Here is a 26,424-nt window from a genome sequence, read left to right on the forward strand (position 1 = left end):
TCTGTTTGTTCATTGTTCCTCCTTGTGTATTTGGTAGTAGTTATGGCCATGCATTTCTATTTGTGGCACAGAGTAAAGAAAAAGCTGTTTGACAAATGTGCAGGGGAATTAGCTCAAATGGTAGAGTGCTCGCTTAGCATGTGAAAGGTAGCAGGATCAGTGCTCGCATTCTCCATTGTACGTAGGTACATAGGACCATCCTCCTGTCACAGAATTGCTGCCTTGCCTGAAGGTGCAAGAAGGAGGAGTGAGAGGGAGAGGAAATGGTGTCAGTTACTACAAAGGAGAATATTGTTACGTCCACACTAGACCGGATAATTTTGAAAACGCTGGTTTCGGGTGAAAACGATAGTCGTTCTCACTATGCGTTTTAAAAAATATCTCTATCCACATTGAAACGGATATTTTGGTGAATCTCCTCCTACTGTGCATGTGTAGGACACATCTACAGAAAAGAAGCAACATGTTTGGTGTCAAATCTCGCCGTGAAAGTGTGTATTTGTTCAGTTACAGACTGGAAAAACTTAAACGATAGACAGCTGTTGGCTCTCGCATGGGAGGACTTAAAAATAAAAAAAAAACAAATACTGGAGCGTATGGAGGCAACCGACAGGGAGTTCACAGACAGTATGACCCGGCTGATGACGAACATTGAAAAACTGACTAACTCTGTTGCATTAATAAAGCAGCTTGTTAAATGTGTAAAGCATGTCTGCATCAGTATTATCTTGTATTTCCATACAATGTTACATTAGGCTGTTACACATCTATCAAGGACAGAAAACAGGACAAAGTGAGTATACTTATTTATTCAGTAAGTTATGGGTCAAAGTATTTGGTGAGTACACTTCTAACTCTTCTGGCTTCAGTCTCATTGCCGTCTGTTTTGAAATTGTTAGGTTGCGTTCAAGAAAACAACGAAATGGCGTGCTGCCGTCTGACAGCGTTTTCAGATTTCTCTGCTTACCCAGGCAGTGTTTTCAAAATTACGCACTCTGGAGAGTGTTTCTGAAAAGCTCCGGTTTCAGGGGACAAAAACGCCGTTTTAGTGTGGACGGAGGGTAAAAATGAAGAGAAAAAGCTTTGGTTACGGATTTATCCGGTGTAGTGTGGACGTAGCCTATGTTGTGTTAGGCCTGCTGGTTTGAAAGGAAAGATGCAAAAAAGATAACTGATAGCTGCTGCTTAAGTGAAGGTTGGGGTGTCAGAGGTAAATCAGGTAAAAGGTAATAAGGCATTTGCCTGGGAAGAAAGCTGAAAGAGGCACCTGGCAAAGCATGCAGAAGAAAGGGCATAGACGGTTAATGAGCTTGGTAGGAGTCGAATCTACAGTCAGACACATTATCAATTGTGCCACTGGCCCACTCTGCTTGAAGGAGTGAACAGCTGCAAGTGGCGGAGTGCTGTAGGAGGTAGACAGCTGTAATGGTCTCAATAAACATTGTCGGTAAGTGTCTATGTGGAGAAGCTTGCTGCCAGCTTTCCTTTGATAGCTCAGCAGGTAGAGCAGAGGACTGTAGTGAAAATGTAGTCATCCTTAAGTTGCTGGTTCGACCATGGATTGAAAGATCGGCTCTGCTTTTCTTAGGCAAATTATCAATTCTGTATCACAGAGCATCTCGGTGACATAAGACTGTTTCCAAAAGTGCTCTGACATGTTTCCAGATAGAATACAAAATCGTCAAGTCACACCATACCCAAGGCTAGCTTATCACAGGGTCATCTTTCTGAGCACCAGGTTTTCACACATGCTGCTCTGGCAGTACCACCGTTCTCAGTTGTTTTGTCTCCAGTCAACAAGAAGACCGAACTATTGTGTTTATAGCAATTGTACAACAGAGGAGGTTGCCACGAAGGCTTAGGGATAACTTTCTTACAGTCTGAGTGGGCAGCCTTTAGCAGTCACTCTCGTCACTGCAGTGGGAAATTCACATCAGCAAGTGGTGCCAGAATCAGAAGTATCAGCACGCAGTTGTAGGCTGCCCCAGAAGACAAAGAAATCTTGTGACTTTTAGCCAGATCTTATGTGATATATGTAGCTCAGCTGAGGTGCTGCCTTCTGCTCATTTGTGTGCTGACACAAAACTGGAGTCCGATCTTCATCTTTCTGTATGACTGTTGTTGTATGGGCTGTGAAATTGAAGAGTTGGATATGAAGTCAGTGTTGCAGAGAACGTAAATATGGCTCTCTGTAGAAGGGAGATATTGGAACAGCAGATTTGCGGGGTTGGTAGTATCCATGGTGAGATTACATTAATGATTTAGATGAAGGGATTAAAAGTAACATTAGCAAATTTGCAGATGACACAAAGCTGGGTGGCAGTGTGAAATGTCAGGAGGATGTTATGAGAATGCAGAGTGACTTGGACAGGTTGGGTGAGTGGGCAGATGCAGTTTAAAGTGGATAAATGTGAGGTTATCCACTTTGGTGGCAAGAACAGGAAGGCAGATTACTATCTAAATGGTGTCAAATTGGGAAAAGGTGAAGTACAACAAGATCTAGGTGTCCTTGTTCATCAGTCACTGAAAGCATGCAGGTACAGCAGGCAGTGAAGAAAGCTAATGGCATGTTGGCCTTCATAACAAGGAGAGTTGAGTATAGAAGCAAAGAGGTCCTTCTGCAGTTGTACAGGGCCCTGGTGAGACCACACCTGGAATATTGTGTGCAGTTTTGGTCTCCAAATTTGAGGAAGGACATTCTTGCTATTGAGGGAGTGCAGCGTAGGTTCACATGGTTAATTCCCGGAATGGCAGGACTGTTGAAAGATTGGAGTGACTGGGCTTGTATACATTGGAATTTAGAAGGATGAGAGGGGATCTGATTGAACCATATAAGATTATTAAGGGATTAGACACACTAGAGGCAAGAAACATGTTCCCGATGTTGGGGGAGTCCAGAACCAGAGGTCACAGTTTAAGGATAAGGGGTAGGCCATTTAGAACGGAGTTGAGGAAAAGCTTTTTCACCCAGAGAGTTGTGGATCTATGGAATGCTCTGCCTCAGAAGACAGTAGAGGCCAATTCTCTGGATACTTCCAAGAAAGAGTTAGATAGAGCTCTTAAAGATAGCGGAGTCAAGAGATATGGGGAGAAGGCAGGAACGAGGTACTGATTGTGAATGATCAGCCATGATCACAGTGAATGTTTGTTTGGCTCAAAGGGCCGTATGGCCTACTCCTGCACCTATTGTCTATTTCCTGCCCTTCATTGTCCTGGATAGATACAAGTCCTCCAGTGATGGTAGACTAAAGTCAGTCACCTTCCCTGCTGAGCTGACAGTTCGCTGTAATGTTTGTATATTGTGAGAGCACACTGCGCCAAACCAGACAGAAATGGGTGATGTGAGAATGCTCTCTATGATAGCTGTGTAGAATTACACCAGTATGTTCTGGTGAAAATGGAATTTTCCTCTTCTGATTGTACGTCCTCTTCTGATTGCTTTTGTTAATGAAGGAGATATGGTTCTCCCACAAAGGCCCTGCCCAGAATGGAATGAAACCCGAAAGCTTAATGTTGAAATGGTGCTAACTGTAGAGTTGTTGATGATGTGTGGCAGGAGAAGAGATACATTTTTGCTGAGGTCAGTATGCACCTTCACGGATGTTGTTTGGTTGTAAATTCAACACAGTCCACTGAATCTTTCCATGTGTAGGTGATAAATTAAGTTGAACCTGAATTGGAGTCTTAACTTTTCAATACCAACTGCTATAGCAGTACATTGTTCATGTAGATAGAGGGATATCTTTCTTCAGCCTGTTGAAGGAATTCTAGTTTCCACAACTGCAAGTCCACAACAGAAGTGAATGCCAGAATGTGTGCAGCAATAGCTGGATAATGGGTGAGGGTTTCTATTTGTTGCTTATTCTGTGTGTGTTGAGGGATTGGTTGCAGACATACTTCCGTTCTTGCACAGCAGAGTGAAGAAAAGGATGTGAGACAATTATGCTGAGTAATTAGTTGAAATGGTGGGTTGCTCGCTTCACGTTTGAGAGGTAGCAATATCAATGCCTGTATACTCCATTGATCTTTTAGATTCAGAGGGACCTAGTACTATCCTCCTGCCTGGAATTGCTGTGCCTGTTGAAGGTGCAGGAAGCAGGAGGGAAAGGAAATAGTGTCAGTTACTGTAAAGGAGAAGAAGTCGTGTTGGGTCTGCTCACTTGAAAGGAGATACAAGAAAAATATAACTGGCAGCTGATGCTGAAGTGGAGTTTTCAAGTGAGGAGTCAGTGATAGATCAGGTACATGGGAGAAGGCAATTGTCTGAGAAGCAGGGTGATGGCTCCTGTGTGGAACACTCCTACAGTTGACATCTTCTGGATTGCTCATGAAACTATTGATGTCACAAACAAGAGAAAATCTGCAGATGCTGGAAATCCAAGTGACACACACTGCTGGAGGAACTCAGCAGGCCAGGCAGCATCTATGGAAAAAGTAAATTGATTTTTGTCAACTGATAATGCTGACAAAGAAGGGCCAGGAGGTGAACGAGCTTGCTAGGTCAAACCTACAATCTTCTAATCCGCCGTCAGACTCATTATCCATTGCATCACTGGGGCCCACTGCCTGATGGAGTGGACAACAGCAAGTGGCAGATTGGTGCAGGAGGCAGACAAATGGCAGAGAATGGTCTCCACAAACATTGCCGGCAAGCATCAATGTGCAGAAGTTCACTATATGTTTCCATGAGTATACGATAAATTAATCTGAACCCGAATTGGAATCGCAACATTCAACTCCACCTCTCAATACCAACTCCCATATCAGTGCGGTATCAACAAGGACACAAGGACTGTAGAGTCATAGAGAAGAACATCACATAAACAGACCCTTCAGCCCATCTAGTGAGTGCCAAACCATTTAAACTGCCTGTCCCAATGAGTGGAAAAAGGTTTCTGCTCATGTTCCCCTCAAACTCTTCATCTTTCACACTTAACCCATGATGTGTAATTTTAGTCCTGCACAACTTCAGTGGAAAAAGCCTGCTTGCATTTACCCTATCTATATGCAACATGATTTTGTATACCTCAATTAAATCTCATCTCAGTCTTTTACTTTCCAAAGAATAAGACCGTAAGACATAGGAGCAGAATTAAGCCAATCAGCCCATCGAGTCTGCTCCACCATTCCATCATGGCTGATCCTGGATCCCACTTAACCCCATACACCTGCCTTCTTGCCATAACCTTTAGTGCCCTGACCAATCAAAAACTATCAATTTCCATTTTATTTTCCATTTTCTATGTTCTGTATACCCACAGTCATGGCTTTCACAGCTCTGCTCTGTAGCAGAGCATTCCACAGATTTACTATTCTAAAAATATTCCTCCTAACCTCTGTTTTAAAGTGTCATCCCTCTATTTTGAGGCTGTGCCCTCTACGTCTGGATACCCCCACCACAGGAAACATCTTCTCTACAAGCACCTTACTTAGTCCTTTCAGCATTCGATAGGTTTCCCCCACATTCTACTAAATTCCAGTGAGTACAGGCCCAAAGCTGACAAACGCACCTCATATATTAAACCCATCATTCTCAGAATCATCCTCATGAACTTCCTCTGGACTCTCTCCAATGACAACACATCCTTTCTCAGAAATGAGGTCCAAAACTGTTGAAAGTACTCCAAGTGCAACCTGACTAGCGTCTTATAAAACCTCTGCATTATCTCCTTGCTTTTATATTTGATTACTATTGAAATGAATGCCATCATTGCATTTGCCTTCTTTACCACAAACTCAACCTGTAAATTAACCTTCCGCGAGTCTTGCATGAGGACTCCCATGTCCCTCTGCACTTCTGATGTTTGAACCTTCTCCCTATTTCAATAATAGTCTGCACTATTGTTCCTTTTACTAAAATGCATTATCATACTTTTCCTAACACTGTATTCCATCTTGCATTTTTCCCCATTCTTCCAATTTGTCTAATTCCTGCTGCAATTGCATTGCTTCTTCAGCACTATCTACCCCTCCACCTATCTTCGTATCATCTGTAAACTTTGCCACAAAGCCATTAACTCCATTATCTTAATCATTGACTAACAATGTGAAAAGTAGTGGTCCCAATATTGACCCCTGAGGAACAACACTAGTCACTGGCAGCCAAATAGAAAAGGCTCCTTTTATTCCCACTCACTGCCTCCTATCTGTCAGCCATTCCCCTATCCGTGCCAGTATCTATAATGCCATGGGATTTTATCTTGTTAAGCAGCTTTATGTGTAGCACCTTATCAGATGTCTTCTGAAAATCCAAGTAAATGATATTCACTGTCTCTTTTTTGTCCACCCTTCTTGTTACTCCCTCAAGTATAGTGTTAATGCAAGACTCTTGGCAGTGTGGAGGATCAGAGGGATCTTGGGGTCCGAGTCCGTAGGACACTCAAAGCAGCTGCGCAGGTTGACTCTGTGGTTAAGAAGGCATATGGTGTATTGACCTTCATCAATCGTGGAATTGAATTTAGGAGGCAAGAGGTAATGTTGCTGCTATATAGGACCCTGGTCAGACCCACTTGGAGTACTGTGCTCAGTTCTGGTCACTTCACTACAGAAAGGATGTGGAAGCCATAGAAGTGCAGATGAGATTTACAGGGATGTTTCCTGGATTGGGGAGCATGCCTTATGAGAATAGGTTGAGTGAACTCAGCCTTTTCTCCTTGGAGCGACGGAGGATGAGAGGTGACCTTATGGAGATGTATAAGATGATGAGAGGTATTGATCATGTGGATAGTCAGAGGCTTTTTCCCAGGGCTGAAATGGTTGCCACAGGAGGGCACAGTTTTAAGGTGCTGGGGAGTAGGTACGGAGGAGATGTCAGGGATAGGTTTTTTGCACTGAGAGTGGTGAGTGTGTGGAATGGGCTGCCGGCAACGGTGGTGGAGGCAGATACTATAGGGTCTCTTAAGAGACTTTTTGATAGGTACATGGAGCTGAGTAAAATAGAGGGCGATAGGTAAGCCTAGTAATTTCTAAGGTAGGGATGTGTTTAGCACAACTTTGTGGCCTGAAGGGCCTGTATTGTGCTGTAGGTTTTCTATGTTTCCACGAATCGGGAGGAAGTTACAGCTTGTGATTCAGCTGGGAGCTCAGAGAATTCGACCGTGTAGGTAGGATTTAAGCCTACCTGATCAATACCTGTGGAGGAGGGGGAACTGCGCAGGCGCGAGTGACGTCAGCGTCGAGCGCGCACTTTAAAAGGCAGGACTTCTTTTCAGAGCGGGCAGTGGAGTCCGTGGGAGCAGAGTCCTGGGCTTTGGCTAAGTGGGCTTCGGCGTAAGGGGACTTCGGTAAGCCTGTGTGATTGCTCGCTGAGGGGAAGAAGGTAAGGTCGCTAGGTGCTTTTTAGACATTCTATTAATCCAGTTCAGGTATGGGGGAGACAGTCAGAGCAGTGGTGTGCTCCGTATGCAGTATGTGGGAGGTCAGGGTCAACACAGTTGTCCCTGATGACCACACCAGCAAAAGGTGCGTCCAGCTGCAGCTCCTATCAGCCCGAGTTAGGGAGTTGGAGCGGGAGCTGGATGAACTACGGATCATTCGGGAGGTGGAGGCAGAGATAGATAGGAGTTATCAGGAGGTAGTCACACCAAAAAACCAAGAAGTAGGCAGATGGGTGACAGTCCAGAGAGGCAGGGGGAGCAGGCAGAGAGAGCAGAGCACCCCTGCGGCCATTCCCATTAACGATAAGTATACCGTACTGGATACTGTTGTTGGGGATGACCTACCAGGAATGAGTTGTAGTGGTCCTGCCTCTGGCACAGAGGTTGAACCCTCAACTAGAAAGGGGAGGAGGGAAGAGAAGAGAGCGATAGTTTTAGGGGATTCTATAGTTAGGGGGGCAGATAGGAGATTTTGTGGGGCAGATCGGGAGTCTCGGATGGTATGTTGCCTCCCTGGTGCCAGGGTCCGGGACATCTCAGATCGGGTGCAGGCTAATCTTGAGAATGAGGGCATGAACCCAGATGTAGTGGTCCATGTAGGGACCAACAATGAAGGTAAGGTGAGTGAGGGGGTCCTGCTTAGAGAGTTCAGGGAGTTAGGAGTGAAGCTGAAAGGCAGGACCTCCAGGGTGACAATCTCGGGATTGCTACCTGTGCCACGTGCGAGTGAGGCGAAGAATAGAATGATTATGCACATTAATACGAGGCTGAGAGCATGGTGCAGGAAGGAAGGGTTCAGGTTTTTGGATAATTGGTCTTTGTTCCAGGGACATTGGGATCTGTTTCGAAGGGATGGTCTACATCTGAACCGGAGGGGTACTAACATTCTTGCAGGAATGTTTGCCAGTGCTGCTTGGGGGGGGGGGGGGGTTAAACTAGATGTACAGGGGGCAGGGATCCAGATTACGAGAGAAGACGATATGATGAAAGATAAGGGACAGGTGGGGAATACACGTTTCCCAAATATTAATTGTGTAAAGGAGAAAGGTGAGACAGAACATGTGTTGGAAAAGTTACATGTACAGAGGGTTGGTCAGAAGGAGCATGGGGTTAAATGTGTAGAAGGTTTGGGTGATCTTAAGAAGGTCATCAAAATTCAAGGTGCAATTAGCCCGATGGAAATTCAAGGAGCTGGGTTAGGTACAGTAGACAGTGTTTTAAGCAAAGAGAGGAGGAATGGGCTAAGAATTCTATACTTGAATGCGCGTAGTGTCAGAAATAAGACAGATGAGCTTGAAGCTCAGATGAAAATGGGGAACTACGATATTGTTGGGACAACGGAGACATGGCTGCAAGGGGATCAGGCCTGGGAATTGAGTGTACCAGGGTATACGTGCTATCGTAGAGACAGAAATATGGGAAGAGGGGGTGGGGTGGCCCTGTTGGTGAGGAATGAGATTCAGTCCTTAGCAAGGGGTGACTTAGGAACAGGGGAAGTAGAGTCCGTGTGGATTGAGCTGAGGAACAGTAAGGGTAAAAAGTCCCTAATGGCTGTTGTGTACAGGCCCCCAAACTGTAGCGTGGATATTGGGTACAAGTTGATTAGGGAGTTAACATTGGCATGTGCTAAAGGTAATGCAGTCGTTATGGGAGATTTCAACATGCAGGTGAACTGGGAGAATCAGGTAGGTGCTGGACCCCAGGATAGGGAGTTTGTGGAGTGTCTAAGGGATGTATTTTTGGAACAGCTTGTGCTTGAGCCAACCAGGAACGAGGCTATTTTGGACTTGGTGATGTGTAATGAACAGGAATTGATAAGTGATCTTGAAGTAAAGGAGCCATTAGGAAGTAGTGATCATAACATGGTAAGTTTTTATCTACAATTTGAGAGGGATAAGGGCAGATCAGAGGTGTCAGTGTTGCAATTAAATAAAGGAGACTACGGAGCCATGAGGGAAGAGCTGGCCAAAGTTAAATGGGCGGATGCCCTGGCAGGAAAGACAGTGGATCAGCAGTGGCAGATATTCTTGGGAATAATACAAAAGATGCAAAAGCAGTTCATTCCAATGAGAAGGAAGGATTCAAAGAGGGGAAAGGGGCCACAGTGGTTGACAAAGGAAGTCAGAGATTGTATAGCATTAAAGAAAAAGAAGTATGACAGGGCTAAGATGAGTGGGAATACAGATGATTGGGAAAGTTTTAAGGAACAGCAGATCTTAACTAAAAAAGCAATACGGAGAGAAAAAATCAGGTATGAGCTCAGTCTAGCCAGGAATATAAAAGGGGATAGCAAAAGCTTTTTTAGCTATGTGAAGAGAAAAAAGATAGTTAAGAACAATGTTGGCCCCTTGAAGACTGGGAGAAATTGTTATGGGAAAAAGGGAAATGGCAACAGAATTTAATGCGTACTTTAGATCTGTCTTCACCAGGGAGGACACAAGCAATCTCCCAGATGTATGGCTGGGCCAGGGTCATAAGATATCAGAGGAATTGAGACAGATTGACATTAGGAAAGAAACTGTAATGAGTAGACTGGTAGGACTGAAGGCTAATAAATCCCCGGGTCCAGACGGTCTGCATCCGAGGGTTCTAAAAGAGGTGGCTCAGGAAATTGCAGATGCATTGGTAATCATTTTCCAATGTTCCTTAGATTCAGGATCAGTTCCTGAAGATTGGAGAGTGGCTAATGTTATCCCACTTTTCAAGAAGGGAGGGAAGGAGAAAACGGAGAACTATCGCCCTGTTAGCCTAATGTCAGTCGTGGGGAAGATGCTTGAGTCCATTATTAAGGACGAAATAGTGGCACATCTTGATGGCAGTAATAGGATTAGGCCAAGCCAGCATGGATTTACCAAGGGTAAATCATGCTTGACTAATATGTTGGAGTTTTTTGAGGGTGTAACAAGGATGTTAGACGAGGGTAAGCCAGTGGATGTAGTGTACCTAGATTTTCAGAAGGCATTCGATAAGGTGCCACATAGGAGATTGGTGAGTAAAATCAGAGCTCATGGCATTGGGGGCAGGGTTTCAACATGGATAGAAAACTGGTTGGCAGATAGAAAGCAAAGGGTAGCAGTGAATGGGTGTTTCTCGGACTGGCTGGAGGTGACTAGTGGGGTACCACAGGGCTCTGTATTGGGACCACAGCTCTTTACGATTTATGTCAACGATTTAGATGAGGGCATTGAAAACTATATCAGCAAGTTTGCTGACGATACTAAACTGGGTGGCAGTGTAACATGCGAAGAGGACATTAGGAGAATACAGGGAGACTTGGATAGGCTGAGTGAGTGGGCAGATACTTGGCAGATGTCATTCAATGTGAATAAATGTGAAGTTATCCACTTTGGAAGCAGGAACAAGAGGGCAGAGTATTGTCTGAATGGTGTAGAGTTAGGTAAGGGAGAAATGCAAAGAGACCTAGGAGTCCTAGTTCATCAGTCAATGAAGGTGAATGAGCAAGTGCAACAGGCAGTGAAGAGGGCAAATGGAATGTTGGCCTTTATTACAAGGGGAATTGAGTACAAGAGCAAGGATGTCCTTTTGCATTTGTACAGGGCCTAGATTCAGGAACAGCTCCTGCTGATTGGAAGGTGGCTAATGTTGTCCCACTTTTCAAGAAAAGAGGGAGAGAGAAAACAGGAAATTATAGACCGGTTAGCCTGACGTCAGTTGTAGGAAATATGCTGGAGTCAATTATAAAAGAGGAAATTACAACACATTTGGGTAGCAGTAGAAGGATCAGTCCGAGTCAGCATGGATTTATGAAGGGAAAATCATGCTTGACTAATCTTCTGGAGTTTTTTGAGGATGTAACTATGAAAATGGGCAAGGGAGAGCCAGTGGATGTAGTGTACCTGGACTTACAGAAAGCTTTTGATAAAGTCCCACATAGGAGATTAGTGGGCAAAATTAGGGCACATGGTTTTGGGGGCAGAGTACTGACATGGATTGAAAATTGGCTGGCTGACAGAATCCAAAGAGTAGTGATTAACGGGTCCCTTTCGGAATGGCAGGCTGTGACCAGTGGGGTACTGCAAGGTTTGGTGCTGGGACCGCAGCTGTTTACAATATACATTAATGATGTAAATGAAGGGATTAAAAGTAACATTAACAAATTTGCTGATGACACAAAGCTGGGTGGCAGTGTGAAATGTCAGGAGGATGTTATGAGAATGCAGAGTGACTTGGACAGGTTGGGTGAGTGGGCAGATGCAGTTTAATGTAGATAAATGTGAGGTTATCCACTTTGGTGGCAAGAACAGGAAGGCAGATTACTATCTAAATGGAGTCAATTTAGAAAAAGGGGAAGTACAACGAGATCTAGGTATTCTTGTACATCAGTCAATGAAAGCAAGCATGCTGGTACAGCAGGCAGTGAAGAAAGCTAATGGCATGCTGGCCTTTATAACAAGAGGAATTGAGTATAGGAGTAAAGAGGTCCTTCTGCAGCTGTACAGGGCCCTGGTGAGACCCCACCTGGAGTATTGTGTGCAGTTTTGATCTCCAAATTTGAGGAAGGACATTCTTGCTATTGAGGGAGTGCAGCGTAGGTTCACAAGGTTAATTCCCGGAATGGCAGGACTGTCATATGTTGAAAGATTGGAGCGACTGGGCTTGCATACACTGGAATTTAGAAGGATGAGAGGGGATCTGATTGAAACATATAAGATTATTAAGGGATTGGACACACTGGAGGCAGGAAGCATGTTCCTGCTGATGGGTGAGTCCAGAACTAGAGGCCACAGTTTAAGAATAAGGGGTAGGCCATTTAGAACAGAGATGCGGAAAAACTTTTTCACCCAGAGAGTGGTGGATATGTGGAATGCTCTGCCCCAGAAGGCAGTGGAGGCCAAGTCTCTGGTTGCATTCAAGAGAGAGTTAGATAGAGCTCTTATAGATAGCAGGGTCAAGAGATATGGGGAGAGGGCAGGAACAGGGTACTGATTGTGTATGATCAGCCATGATCACAGTGAATGGCGGTGCTGGCTAGAAGGGCCGAATGGCCTACTCCTGCACCTACTGTCTATTGTCACACAACAGCATCCAAAGTGATATACCCGTTGTTGAAGGGATGGTCACTGGAGTACATAGAACATTGAAATTTACAGTATGTTAAAGGCAGTTCGACCCACAATGTTGTGCCGACCATGTAACCTACTCGAGAAACTGCCTAGAATTTCCATAGTGCATAGCTCTCTATTTTTCTAAGCTCAATGTACCTATCTAATAGGCTCTTAAAAGATCCACTTGTATCCACCTCCACCAGCGCTGCTGCAAGTACATTCCATGCACCCAGCACTCTCTGTGTCTCTGTGGTACTTGGCACTGGCTCCTTAACTCCTTTCCCCTTCCTGACTGTCACCCAGTTTCCTGTGTCCTGTACCCTGGGCGTAACTACCTCTCTGTATGTCCTATCTATCACTCCCTCAGCCTCCTGAATGATCAAGAGTTTATCCAGATCCAGCTCTCCAACTCCTTAACACAGACTGTTAGAAGCTGCAGCTGCATGCACTTCTTGCAGTTGTATTGTCAGGGACACTGGAGGTCTCCCTGCCTTCCCACATCTCACAAGAGGAGCATTCAACTATCCTGCCTGGAATCTCTACTGTCCTAACTAAGCAAATGTAAAGAAGGGAGGGGAAAAATTACAGCTTTTCAACTTTTCCTTCTAACTGTAGCCTGTCTTTGCTGAAGCCTCAAAATCACCACTCCAACTCTGTCCACTCAGACAATGGCTGCTGCGCTTCCCTTTCCTTCCCTTAATCTGTTCTTGCTGATCTACGCTAAGCACCAATTGGTTGCTGGTCAAAGCTCAAAACTGCCACAAGTTGCTGCCCTTTCTATTCAGTCAGCCAAGCCGAGTGAATTTCCCTCCTCTCAAGCTCCTGATTGCTCTAAACAAACTGCCTTACCAGATGATATCTCTTGTCCATCCAGACTAAGCACTGCCTAAGACATCTTATTTGACTGGTTACGCCACCCCTCTTTCAAGTTGATTCTGGCATGGTTCCAGAGGAATAGAAAATTGCAAATGTCACTCCACTCTTCAAGAATAAAGATATGCAGAAGAAAGGAAATTATAGGGCAATTAGTCTGACCTCAGTGGTTGGGAAGATGTTGGAGTCAATTGTTAAGGATCTGGTTTTGGGGAACTTGGAGGCACAGGATAAAGATAGCCCAGAGTCAGCATGGTTTCCTACAGGGAAAATCTTGACTGACAAATCTGTTGGAATTCTTTGAGGAAATAACAAACACAATAGACAAAGGAGAATCAGTGGATGTTATGTATTTGGATTTTCAAAGGTCTTTGACATGATGCCACACAAGGCTGCATAACAAGTTAAGAGACCATACTATTACAAGAAAGATACCACTATGGTTAAAGCATTGGCTGATTGGCAAGAGGCAAAGAGTGGAATTAAAGGAAGCTTTTTTTGATTAGCTGCCAATGATTAGTGATGTTTCACCAGGGTTGGTGTTGGGACAGATTCTTTTTATGTTATATGTCAATGATTTAGATGGCAGAATTAATAGCATTGTGGCCAGGTTTGCAGATGATATAAAAATAGGTGAAGGGACAGGTAATTTTAAGGAAGAAAAGAGGCTGCAGAGTGATCTAGACATTAGGAGCATGGACAAAGAATTGGCAGATGGAATACTGGGTCAGGAAATGTATGCTCGTGCATTTTGAAAGAAGAAATAAAATGTAAAATATTTTTAAAATGGAGAAATATTTCAAAAATATGATGTGCAGTGGGATTTGGGAATCCTTGTGCAGGATTCCCTACAGGTTAATTTGCAGGTTGAAGATAAATTGTGAAGTTAGCATTCATTTCAAGAGGGCTAGAATATAAAAGTAAGGATGTAATGTTGAGGCTTCATAAATCATTGGTGAGGCCTAACAGAGAATTGTGAGCAGTTTTGGGCCCCTATCTTAGAAAAGATGTGCTGACACTGGAGGGATTTCAAAGAAGGTTCATGAAATTTTTTCCAGGATTGAAAGGCTTTTTATATGAAGAGCGTGTAATGATTCCTGCCCTGTATTCACTGTAATTCAGAACAATGAAGGGTGGCCTAACTGAAACCTATAGAATGGTGAAAGGCCTAGATAGAGTGGATGTGGAAAGATGTGTTCTGTGGTGGGGGGAGTGTATGACCCGAGGAAACAGCTCAGAATAAAGGGGTGTCATAGAATGGAGATGAGGAGGAATTGCTTAAGCCAGAGAGTGGTGAATCAGTGGAACACAATGTCCTTAAGACCTTTAGACACAGGAGCAGAATTAGGCCATTCAGTCCATCGAGTCCATTCTGCCATTCCATCATGACTGATCCTAGATCCCACTCAACCCCATACACCTGCTTTCTTGCCATATCCTTTCATGCCCTGACCAATTAGGAAAATATCAATTTTCACTTTAAGCATACCCTTGGTCTTGGCCTCCACTGCAATCTATGGCAGAGCATTCCCTGAATACACTACCTTCTGGCTAAAAATATTCTTCCTTACCTCTATTCTAAAAGGTCGTCCCTCAGTTTTGAGTCTGTGCCCTCTAGTTCTGGACACCCCACCATAGGAAACATCCTCTCCACATCCACGCTATCTAGTCCTTTCAACATTTGGTAGGTTTCAATGAGATCCTCTGCCTGCATTCTTCTAAATCCAGTGAGTACAGGCCCAAAACTGCTAAACACGCCAATTCTGCTATCCCCATTCCACAAATTATGCTCATGTACCTCCTCTGTGTGCTCTAAAATGACATCCTTTCTGAGATATGGGGCCCAAAACTGTTGACAATACTTTAAGTGTGGCCTGACTAGTATCTTATAAAACCTCGCATTATCTCCTTGCTTTTATTTTCTATTCTTCTTGAAATAAATGCCAACATTGCATTTGTCTTCTTTACCACATATTCAACCTGAAAATTAACAAGGACTCCAAATGCTTCTGCACCTCTGATGTTTGAACCTCCTCCCCATTTCGATAATAGTCTGCACTATTGTTCCTTTTACCAAAATGCATTATCATACATTTCCCAACACTATATTCCATCTTCCACCTTTGTGTCCATTCTTCCAATTTGTCTAATTCCTGCTGTCATCCCATTTCTTCCTCAGCATCAGCTACCCCTCCCCACTTATCATCTGCAAACTTAGCCACTAGTCCATTGAGTCCATTATGTAAATCATTGACAAACAATGTGAAAAGTAGTGTCCCAGTATTGACCCCTGAGGAACACCACTAGTCATCGGCAGCCAACCAGAAAAGGCTCCTTTTATTCTCACTCGCTGCATCCTGCCTATCAGGTATTCCACTATCCACCCCAGTATCTTTCCTATAACGCCAAAGGACTTTATCTTGTTAAGCAGCCTTATCAAACGCCTTCTGAAAATCCAAGTAAATGACATCCACTGCTTCTCTTTAGTCCACCCTACTTGTTACTTCCTCTAAGTATTCTAACAGATTTGTCAGGTAAGATTTTACTTTACAGAAACCATGCTGACTTTGACTTACTTTATCATTAGTTTCCATGTACCCTGAAACAGGCGGCTGTGGAGACCGAGTCACATATATCTTAAGGTAGAAGTTGATAGACACTTGATTAATGCGGGCAAGAAGGAATATGGGAAGAAAGCAGGAGATTTGTACTGAGATGAAAATTGGATCAGCCATAATGAAATGATGGAGCAGGATCGATGGGCCAAATGGCCTAATTCCAGTTCTATCTCTTAATATCTTATCTACTCAAGTAGCCAGCATCCAGTGCCTTAAGGAATTGTCGCGCACACAGGAGCAGATGTTTATTGAATGAACCCATGTTATTCAGGTAAACTACATGTTTGTAAAAAAATTTGTCAGAAATATATTCCAGGAGAGCTTCCCGCATTTCCTGCTGACATACCGAAGGAAAGGGCGTAGCTCCACCTGTGTTCTTCCCACCTGCCAGATGTGGTGGCGAGCGATCGCTATTTTGTTGCCTCGCACTACAGAACACCCACCTGCACTGACGCAATGGAAAATGGTAGCCAATCACACACCCACGCAAGGTACCATTCAATTTAAAAAGATTTATTTCAATATTGACATTTTTTTGTTTTCTAACTGTCCGATTAAACAATAAACGCAGTTGCAATAAAAGATTGTCTTAGAGAACCAGAACAAAAACTGAGCAACGAATGTAAATCACCTCATTAAAATGCAACACATAAGTCAATTTAAACCAGGGTGGGGGAGGGATCACAATTCATTTCGGGGGGGGGGGGTGCGGTTTGTGTTGTGTGGCATGGCCTTTTGTTTTGTCAAACGAATAACAAATGGTTTCTCGTAATTATCTCTCTTTACATATATATATATTCATATAAAATACATCAAAGCATGCGAAGTGTTCCATAAGGCGGGGGGAGAAACAAATATAGAAATCACTGCACATTTATTGCGGTGGGTCTACATCACGTTGTTCTGCGCCGAGTTTACCTCGGCGTTCGCACTCTCTTTCTGCTTCGGCGTCCAGTTGTTTTGCACGTTGAACGAGTCGTCGTCTTTTGGGCAAGTTTTTAATGACTCGTGGATTTTATTTTGTCCGTTCACGTCGTCCTGGAGATATAATTGGTTCAAAAACAAAAAAGAAACAAGTCAGGGAAGAGGAAAATAGAACTATTTAACTGTTTCTGGGAATTGAGCACATTCTCACTGCCACGTCTTGTATGCTGAGAATGAGGTATCTACTAAGCATTTTTGCCCTGCAGGAATCCTTGAAATCATTTTCAGGTCTCAGGGAACCCCTGCTTAAAAATATTATATCTTCACCTCGACGTATGAGAGCGTGCTCGGTAACATGTAGATATAATCGAAAATAATTGTCAAAGCTCTTTTGAGTGGAGAATGAACTTTAACTGGCTTTTCTTGAAAAAAGATAGTTAAGCTTAGCTTAACTTTTTTGAAATTAATCTTTCATTCCCTTTAATAAATTTTAAAAACTCATAAGGAAAATATAATAAAATTCTGTTAGATACCTGGCTTAAGCCAAAATGGGATTTAATTTTTCTGAAGATAGGCTCTGTAGATTTAATATAAATAAATAAAGGTTGTAAATTAATTTTATTAAATGCTATTTACAACATGAACATTTAACATAGAAAAATAGAAAACCGACAGCACAATACAGGCCCTTCGGCCCACAAAGTTGTGCCGAACATGCCCTTACCTCAGAAATTACTAGGCTTACCCATAGCCCTCTATTTTTCTGAGCTCCATGTACCTATCCAAAAGTCTCTTAAAAGACCCTATTTTAAGAGGGTCCACCTCCACCTCCACCTCCACCACCATTGTCGGCAGCCCATTCCACGCACTCACCACCCTCTGAGCCCTGACATCTCCTCTGTACCTACTCCCCAGCACCTTAAACCTGTGTCCTTTTGTGGTAACCATTTCAGCCCTCAGAAAAAGCCTCTGACTATCCACACGATCTTCAGCATCTTGTACACCTCTATCAGGTCACCTCTCATCCTCCGTCGCTCCAACGAGAAACGGCCGAGTTCACTCAACCTATTCTCATAAGGCATGCTCCCCAATCCAGGCAATATCCCTGTAAATCTCTTCTGCACTCTTTCTATGGCTTCCACATCCTTCCTGTAGTGAGGCGACCAGAACTGAGCACAGTACTCCAGGTGGGGCCTGACCAGGGTCCTATATAGCTGCAACATTACTTGGCTCCTAAATTCAATTCCACGATTGATGAAGGCTAATACATCGTATGCCTTCTTAACCACAGAGTCAACCTGCGCAGCTGCTTTGAGTGTCCTACGGACTCGGACCCCAAGATCCCTTTGACCCTACACACTGCCAGAATCTTACCATTAATACAATATTCTGCCATTATATTTGCCCTACCAAAATGAACCACTTTACACTTATCTGGGTTGAACTTCGTCTGCCACTTCTCAGTCCTATCAATGTCCCACTGTAACCTCTGACAGCCCTCCACACCTGATAGATCCTATTCTTTCACATCTTATCTTCTTGATCTTCACATACTTATATAATGCCTTGGGGTTTTCTTAATCCTGCTCACCAAGGCCTTCTCATGGCTCCTTCTGGTTCTCCTAATTTCCTTCTTAAGCTACTTCCTATTAGCCTTATAAACTTCTAGATCTCTAACATTACCTACCTCTCTGAACCTTTTGTAAGCTTTTTTTTTCTTGACTAGGCTTATTACGGCCTTTGTACACCACGGTTCCTGTACCCTACCATAACTTCCCTGTCTCATTGGAACGTACCTCTGCAGAACTCCACACAAATATCCCCTGAACATTTGCCACATTTCTTCCGTACTTTTCCCTGAGAACATCTGTTTCCAATTTAAGCTTCCAATTTCCTGCCTGATTGCCTCATAATTCCCCTTACTCCAATTAAATACTTTTCTAACTTGTCTATTTCTAATTCTCTCCAATGCTATGGTAAAGGAGATAGAATTATGATCACCATCTCCAAAATGCTCTCCCACTGAGAAATCTGACACCTGACCAGGTTCATTTCCCAATACCAGATCAAGTACAGTCTCTCCTCTTGTAGGCTTATCTACATATTGTGTCAAGAAACCTTCCTGAACACACCGAACAAATACCACCCCATCTAAACCCCTTGCTGTAGGGAGATGCCAATCGATAATTGGGAAGTTAAAATCTCCCATCACAACAACTCTTATTATTACACCTTTCCAGGATCTGTTTCCCTATCTGCTCCTTGATATCTGTGTTACTATTGGGCGGCCTATAAAAAATACCCTGTAAAGTTATTGACCCCTTCCTGTTCCTAACCTCCACCCACAGAGTCTTTGTAGACCATCCCTCCATGGTGTCCACCTTTTCTGCAGCCATGACACTATCTCTGAGCAACAGTGCCACGCCCCCACCTCTTTTGCCTCCCTCCCTGTCCTTTCTGAAACATCTAAAACCCGGCACTTGAAGTAACCAATCCTGTCCCTGAGTCATCCAAGTCTCTGTCATGGCCACCACATCATATCTACAAGAACTGATCCATGCTCTGAGCTCATCTGCTTTGTTCACAACACTCCTTGCATTAAAATAGACGCATCTCAAACCTTTGGTCTGAGCGCATCCCTTCTCTATCATCTGCCTATCCTCCCTCTCACACTGTCTCCAAACTTTCTCCATTTGTGAGGCAACCTCCTCTTCTCCAGTCTCTTCAGATCAGTTCCCACCCACCAACAGTACTGGTTTAAGCTCTCCCCAGTAGCCTAAACAAACCTCCCCGCCAGGATATTGGTTCCCCTGGGATTCAAGTGCAACCCGTCCTTTTTGTGCAGGTCACACCTGCCCCAAAAGAGGTCCCAATGATCCAGAAATCTGAATCCCTGCCCCCTGCTCCAATCCCTCAGCCACACATTTATCCTCCACCTCATTCTATTACTATTCTCACTGTCGTGTGGCACAGGCAGTAATCCAGAGGTTACTACATTTGCGGTCCTGCTTCTCAACTTCCTTCCTAATTGCCTGTCATCTTGTTTCAGGACCTCTTCCCTTTTTCTACCTATGTGATTGATACCAATATGTACCACAACATCTGGCTGTTCTCCCTCCCACTGCAGGATATCTTGGACGTGATCTGAAACATCCCGGACCTTGGCACCTGGGAGGCAAGCTACCATTACTGACAATGTTGAACAGTAAAGTTATTATAATCCGTAAGCCAATTAATATGAATAAAAATATACCCTAAGACAGAATTTTTATACAAGACTTGAGAAAGTATTTTCTTACTAAGTGACATGATCAGACTCAAATATAGCCATAGCATGTGAAATCTGTGCCTGTACTTTGCTGCACACATATTCATTTCTGGGTCAGACTTGAGATAAGTGAGGATGGATTTCACCTTCAACTGAAATAAGATGATTTCTATCCTTGCTCTAGATGTTAAACAAGAAAAAGCTTGCTCACGCATGTAAGAAGTTGAAAACTGCAGCAAAATGTTGATTGCCTTTCTATGAATGACAGAATACGCTTCTTTCACAGAAATCCAGAACTTGTCCAGTAAATCTCATCTTGAGTGCATGATCAGGCTGCAGCTCACAAAGTTCTTCCTCTTCTCTCAAAGTCAAACTCTCAGGCAGAGCAAAAGATTCAGAGAAAAGTCACACACTTATGTTGAATGGGAGGAAAACTACTGTTCAGTTTTGTTCTGCAGTAATTCCAGGTGGTTTTTAATAAGATTCATGACTTTCCTCACTCCCAAGCCCAAGCAGCAATGGAAGCATTTCAAGATTTCCTTTGCAATATTATTTTTCCATAGATGGTTTCCTTTTAAATCTAAGAATCTTGACTCTTGAAGTCATACCATTTCCTACAGGGCCTTGCAGAGACTTGTTCAACCACCTCAAATGATGAAAAATATATGCTAAGTAGGCTAGTGTCATGGTCCGGTCTGTTGATTCCTCATTTCAGTTAATTTCCTTTTCCCCATGTTCCACCGGGCTCCTTGATTAGGGGACCTGATCCTCATCTGAACCGGTAGCATAAAATTCCAGCTTACATTGACTCAGGGCTGGTCCGTCACCTGAGCCAGTGCGGCAATGCATGTTCCTTGTCCAAGTTCCGAGTCCCGGCTCCGTGTCCAAGTTCCGAGTCCTGGCTCCGTGTCCAAGTTCCAAGTCCCAGCTCCGTGTTCCAGTTCTGAGTCCCGGCTCCATGTCTAAGTTCCGAGTCCCAGCTCCATGTCCAAGTCAAATCCAAGTCCAGGCTCCGAGTCCAAGTCAAGTCCAAGTCCGTCTCCGTGTCAAGATCCCTCCTGTTTGCGGTGCAACATTCAAATCAGCGTAAGAATCCTAACGTGATCTCCGTGCCTGTGTCCTGCACTTGGGTCTGCTCCAGCCACTCACTGCATCAGCTAGTTTCTGCAGCCATTCTTCATCTTCAATCACTCAGCAAAATCTGGGCTACTATTTTCTTGAAAGTACTGCAAGTCACCTTTCAGTTCAAGAATCCTGTTGAGAATGCTTTCTTTGTTAAGCCACTATCTTTCTGTATGTATCAGGAGATTGGTGTGCTCCTTGTCCAGGTTTTCACACAGTCGTTTAAACATTCTCGAGTGAACTGGTCCTTGTTTAATAAATTTAACCACTTTTGTAGCATCATCCAGAACTCTTTTCATTTCATCTCCAAGAATTTTTGACATCAGCACTTCTCTATGAAGAAAGCAATGTGTTGTGATAACATCAGGATTTTCTTTTTTACAAGAAAAATGAAAACCTCTCATGGAGGCATCCATTGATGGGGCACCATCAGTACAGATGGCAACACAGTTCTTCTAAGACAGACCTTTTGTTTCCAGATATAAAGACAAAACATTGAATATCATGGCCTTTGCTTGTTTTGGGCAGCTCTTTGCAAGATAATTTTCTTGAATTTGACCATCATTTACATATCTTACAAATGTTACAACATAACATTTATTGGTGAAAACTGTTGACTCATCAATCTGGATAGAAAAACTGTTGTTTTTTAGTTTATCACACAAAATCTCTTCAGCATTATGTGACATGTCTATGGAAATCGTATAGATAGCTAGATAGATTATTTATCTCAAAGAAATTGGTGTCACAGTAGCATTACAAGTGCACAGACATACAAATATTGGAAGAGAAGTAAGAAAGAATAAAAAAATAAGTTCCCTCAAATGGTCTAACAGGAGGGGGGGGGGGGGTCATCACTTCTCCAGCAACAGGCTGGTTCATTATAGAGTCTAATGGCTGATGATAAGAATGATTTCATATAGAACTCTTTGGAGCAGTGCAGTTAGAAACATAGAAAACCTACAGCACAATACAGGACCTTTGGCCCACAAAGTTGCTGAACATGTCCCTACCTTAGAAATTACTAGGCTTACCCATAGCTCTTTATTCTTCTAAGCTCCATGTACCTATCCAAAAGTCTCTTAAAATACCTTATCATATCCACCTCCACCACTGTTGCCAGCAGCCCATTCCACTCACTCACCACTCTCTGAGTAAAAAACTTACCCCTGACATCTCCTCTGTACCTACTCCCCAGCACCTTAAACCTGTGTCTTCTTGTGGCAACCATTTCAGCCCTGGGAAAAAGCCTCTGACTATCCACACAATCAATGCCTCTCATAATCTTATACACCTCTATCAGGTCACCTCTCATCCTCTGTCGCTCCAAGGGGAAAAGACAGAGTTCACTCAGCCTATACTCATAATTTTCTCTGTCTTTTCCTGTGTTGTTTTTACGTAGTTCAGTGCAGTTTTTGTAATGTTTCATGTAGCACCATAGTCCTGAAAAACGTTGTCTTGTTTTTACTGTGTACTGTACCAGCTGTTATGGTCGAAATGACAATAAAAAGTGACTTGACTTGACTTGATAAGGCACGCTCCCCAATCCAGGCAACATCCTTGTAAATCTCTGCACCCTTTCTATGGCTTCCAGATCCTTCCTGTAGTGGGACGACCAGAACTGAGCACAGTACTCCAAGTGGGGCCTGACCAGGGTTCTATATAGCTGCAACATTACCTCTCGGCTCCTAAATTCAATTCCATGATTGATGAAGGCCAATACATCGTACACCTTCTTAACCACAGAGTCAACCTGCGCAGCTGCTTTGAGCGTCCTATGTACTTGGTCCCCAAGATCCCTCTAATCCTCCACACTGCCAAGAATTTTATCTTTAATATTATATTCTGCCATCATATTCAACCTACCAAAATGAACCACTTCACACTTATCTGGGTTGAACTCCATCTTCCACTTCTTGGCCCAATTTTTCATCCTATCAATGTCCTGCTATAACCTCCGACAGCCCTCCACACTACCCACAACACCTCCAACCTTTGTGTTATCAGCAAATTTACTAACCCCTCCCTGCACCTCCTTATCCAGGTCATTGATAAAAATCTCAAAGAGTAAGGGTCCCAGAACAGAACCCTGAGATACTCCACTGGTGACCAATCTCCATGCTGAATATGACCCGTCTACAACCACCCCTTGCTCTGTGGATCTAGAACTGGCTTGCCCACAGAAGGCAATATCCCTTTGGATCCCATGCCTCCTTACTTTTTCAATAAGCCTTGCATGGGGTAGCTTGTCAAATGGCTTGCTGAAATCCATATACTCTACATCTACTGCTCTTCCTTCATCAATGTATTTAGTCATGTCCTCAAAAAATTCAACCAAGCTCGTAAGGCAGGACCTACCCTTGACAAAGCTGCTGACTTTGCTGACTATTACTAATCATATTATACATCTCCAAATGTTCATAAATCCTGCCTCTCAGGATCTTCTCCATCAGCTTACCAACCACTGAGGTAAGACTCACTGGTCTATAATTTCCTGGGCTATCTCCACTCCCTTTCTTGAATAAAGGAACACCATCCACAACCCTCCAATCCTCTGGAACCTCACGAGTCCCCTTTAATGATGCAAAGATCATCGCCAGAGGCTCAGTAATCTCCTCCCTTGCCTCCCACAGTAGTCTGGGTTACATCTCATTCAGTCCCGGCGACGTTTCCAGCTTGATGCTTTCCAAAAGCTCCAGCACATCCTCTTTCTTAATATCTACATGCTGAAGCTTTTCAGTCTGCTGCAAGTCATCACTACAATCTCCAAGATCGTTTTCCTTAGTAAATACTGAAGTAAAGTATTCATTAATTACCTCTGCCATTTCCTCCAGTTCCATAGACACTTATTAAGAACTAATAAACGGTTTTATAGTACTGTAGTAGTATTGGTAGGGTTTTAATTTGTTCTGTATTTCATTTACATACATAATTTGTCTTTTTTTATTTCCATGAAATTTCACCTAATTGGGCAGCCACATAATTGAGCCAAAGTACATTGGTTCCGATGTGTCTCAATTAACCAATATCCACTGTACTGCCTTTATCACCTTTTCAAAGAGCTCAATAAGACTTGTGAGGCACAACCTGCCCCGCACAAGCCATGCTATCTTGAATAAGACTGACCCAAATGCTTGTAAATCCTGTCCAGTAGTTTGCCCACCATGGACATAACACCTACCATAATAGCTGACTTAATAAGAAACTGCCTGAAATACACCCAAATGACCTGGCCTCCTGTGGCCATGAGTTCCACAGATTCACCAGCCTCTGGCTAAAGAAATTCCTCATCTCAATATTAAATGGATGCCCCTCTATTCTAGGCTGTACCCTCTGCTCTCCTCCACTATAGGAAACATTCACTCTATCCTTTCAATATTCCAGCAAATCCAGGCCCAGAGCCATCAAATGGTCCTCATTACTGACTCGAATTGCACAAGATTTCCCAAGTCCCTTTGCACCTTGGATTTTTGAATTTTCTGTCCATTTAGAAAATAGTTCACGCTTTTGTACTTCTACCAAAGTGCATAACTTCCTGACTCCGTATTCCACCTGCCACTTCTTTGCCCATTCTCCTAATCTATTTAAGTCCTTCTGCCATCTCCCTACTTCCTCAGCACTACCTACCCCTTCACCTATCTTTGTATTGTCTGCAAACTTGGCCAAAGAGCCATAAATTGTGTCATTTAAATCATTGACATACAGCTTATAAAGAAACAGTCCCAACACCCACCCCTGTGGAATATCACCAGTTACTGGCAACCAAGGAGAAAAGTCTCCCTCTTTACCTCCTGCTAGACATCTTATTGGCCTATAATTTCCAGTTTTAATCACACTTCAGGTAAACAGGAAAGCATCTGGGACCTTATGGTTTTCCCTTTGTTCCAATGTACAATAAATGTAGGGGGATTACATTTAAATTAGCTTGACAACAGGTAGACAAAACTGCTCAATGCATCACTGGCACCAGCCTCCTGTCATCAGGGACATATATGCAGAAAAGTGCCAGAAAGTGGCCAACAATATCGTAAGGGATCCTACGCATCCTGCACATGGTCTGTTTGTCCACTCCCATCAGGAAGGAGGCTATGGACCACCAGACTCAAAAACAATTACTTCCCCCAAGCAGTAAGGCTGATCAACACCTTCACCCACTAAGCCACTGCTCCATACCCCGACTACCACTACTTAATCATTTCTTGTGATTCACCTTATGTACAGACTCTCCTGTGCTCAGCAGCACTTTATGGACATAATAGAAACATAGAAAACCAACAGCACAGTATATGCTCTTTAGCCCACAATGCAGTGCTGAATAGGTACTTACTTTAGAAATTAACTAGGGTTACCCGTAGCCCTCTATATTTCTAAGCTCCATATACCTGTCCAGCAGTCTCTTAAAAGACCCTATCGTACCCACCTCTACCACCGTCGCTGGCAAGCCATTCAACACACTCACCATTCTCTGCATAAAAACTTACCCCTGACATCTCCTTTGTACCTGCTTCCAAGCACCTTAAAACTGTGCCCTCTCATGCAAGCCATTTCAGCCCTGGGAAAAGCCTCTGATTATCCTCACGATCAATGTCTCTCATCATCTTATACAGCTCTTTCAAGTCACCCCTCATCCTCCGTCGTTCCAAGGAGAAAAGGCTGAGTTCATACAACCTATTCTCATAAGGCATGCTCCCCAATCCAGGCAACAGCCTTGTAAATCTCCTCTGCACCCTTTCTATAGTTTCCACATCCTTCCTGTAGTGAGGCGACCGGAACTGAGCACAGTACTCCAAGTGGGGTCTGACCAGGGTCCTATATGATTAATATGATAAGTTTTTATCTGCAATTTGATAATATGATAAGTTTTTATCTGCAATTTGAGAAGGATAAGGGCAGATCGGAGGTGTCAGTGTTGCAGTTGAACAGGGGGGACTATGGAGCCATGAGGGAGGAGCTGGCCAAAGTTAACTGGATGAATATGCCAGCAGAAAAGACAGTGTAACAGCAATGGCAGGTATTCTTGGGAATAATGCACAAGGTGCAAAATCAGTTCATCTCCCGGAGAAAGAAGGATTCAAAGGGGGGAAGGGGCCACTGTGGTTGACAAAGGAAGTCAGAGATTGCATAGCATTAAAAAAAAAGGAAGTATGACAGAGCTAAGGTGAGTGGGAGGACAGATG

The 26,424-nt window shown here is 43.5% G+C and overlaps 1 protein-coding gene across 1 annotated transcript in view; it reads right to left on the reverse strand.

Moving 5' to 3' along the window:
- Nucleotides 1-16,821: 16,821 nt before the first annotated feature.
- LOC132407579 (chondroitin sulfate proteoglycan 5-like) overlaps nt 16,822-26,424 on the reverse strand; it is a 148,394-nt gene continuing 138,791 nt past the window's right edge. Inside the window, exon 4 of the mRNA XM_059994348.1 lies at nt 16,822-16,971. Coding sequence (XP_059850331.1) covers nt 16,822-16,971 — 150 coding nt within the window. The remainder of the gene's footprint in view (nt 16,972-26,424) is intronic.

Source organism: Hypanus sabinus, chromosome 1, assembly GCF_030144855.1.
Source record: "Hypanus sabinus isolate sHypSab1 chromosome 1, sHypSab1.hap1, whole genome shotgun sequence".
Taxonomy (NCBI): domain Eukaryota; kingdom Metazoa; phylum Chordata; class Chondrichthyes; order Myliobatiformes; family Dasyatidae; genus Hypanus; species Hypanus sabinus.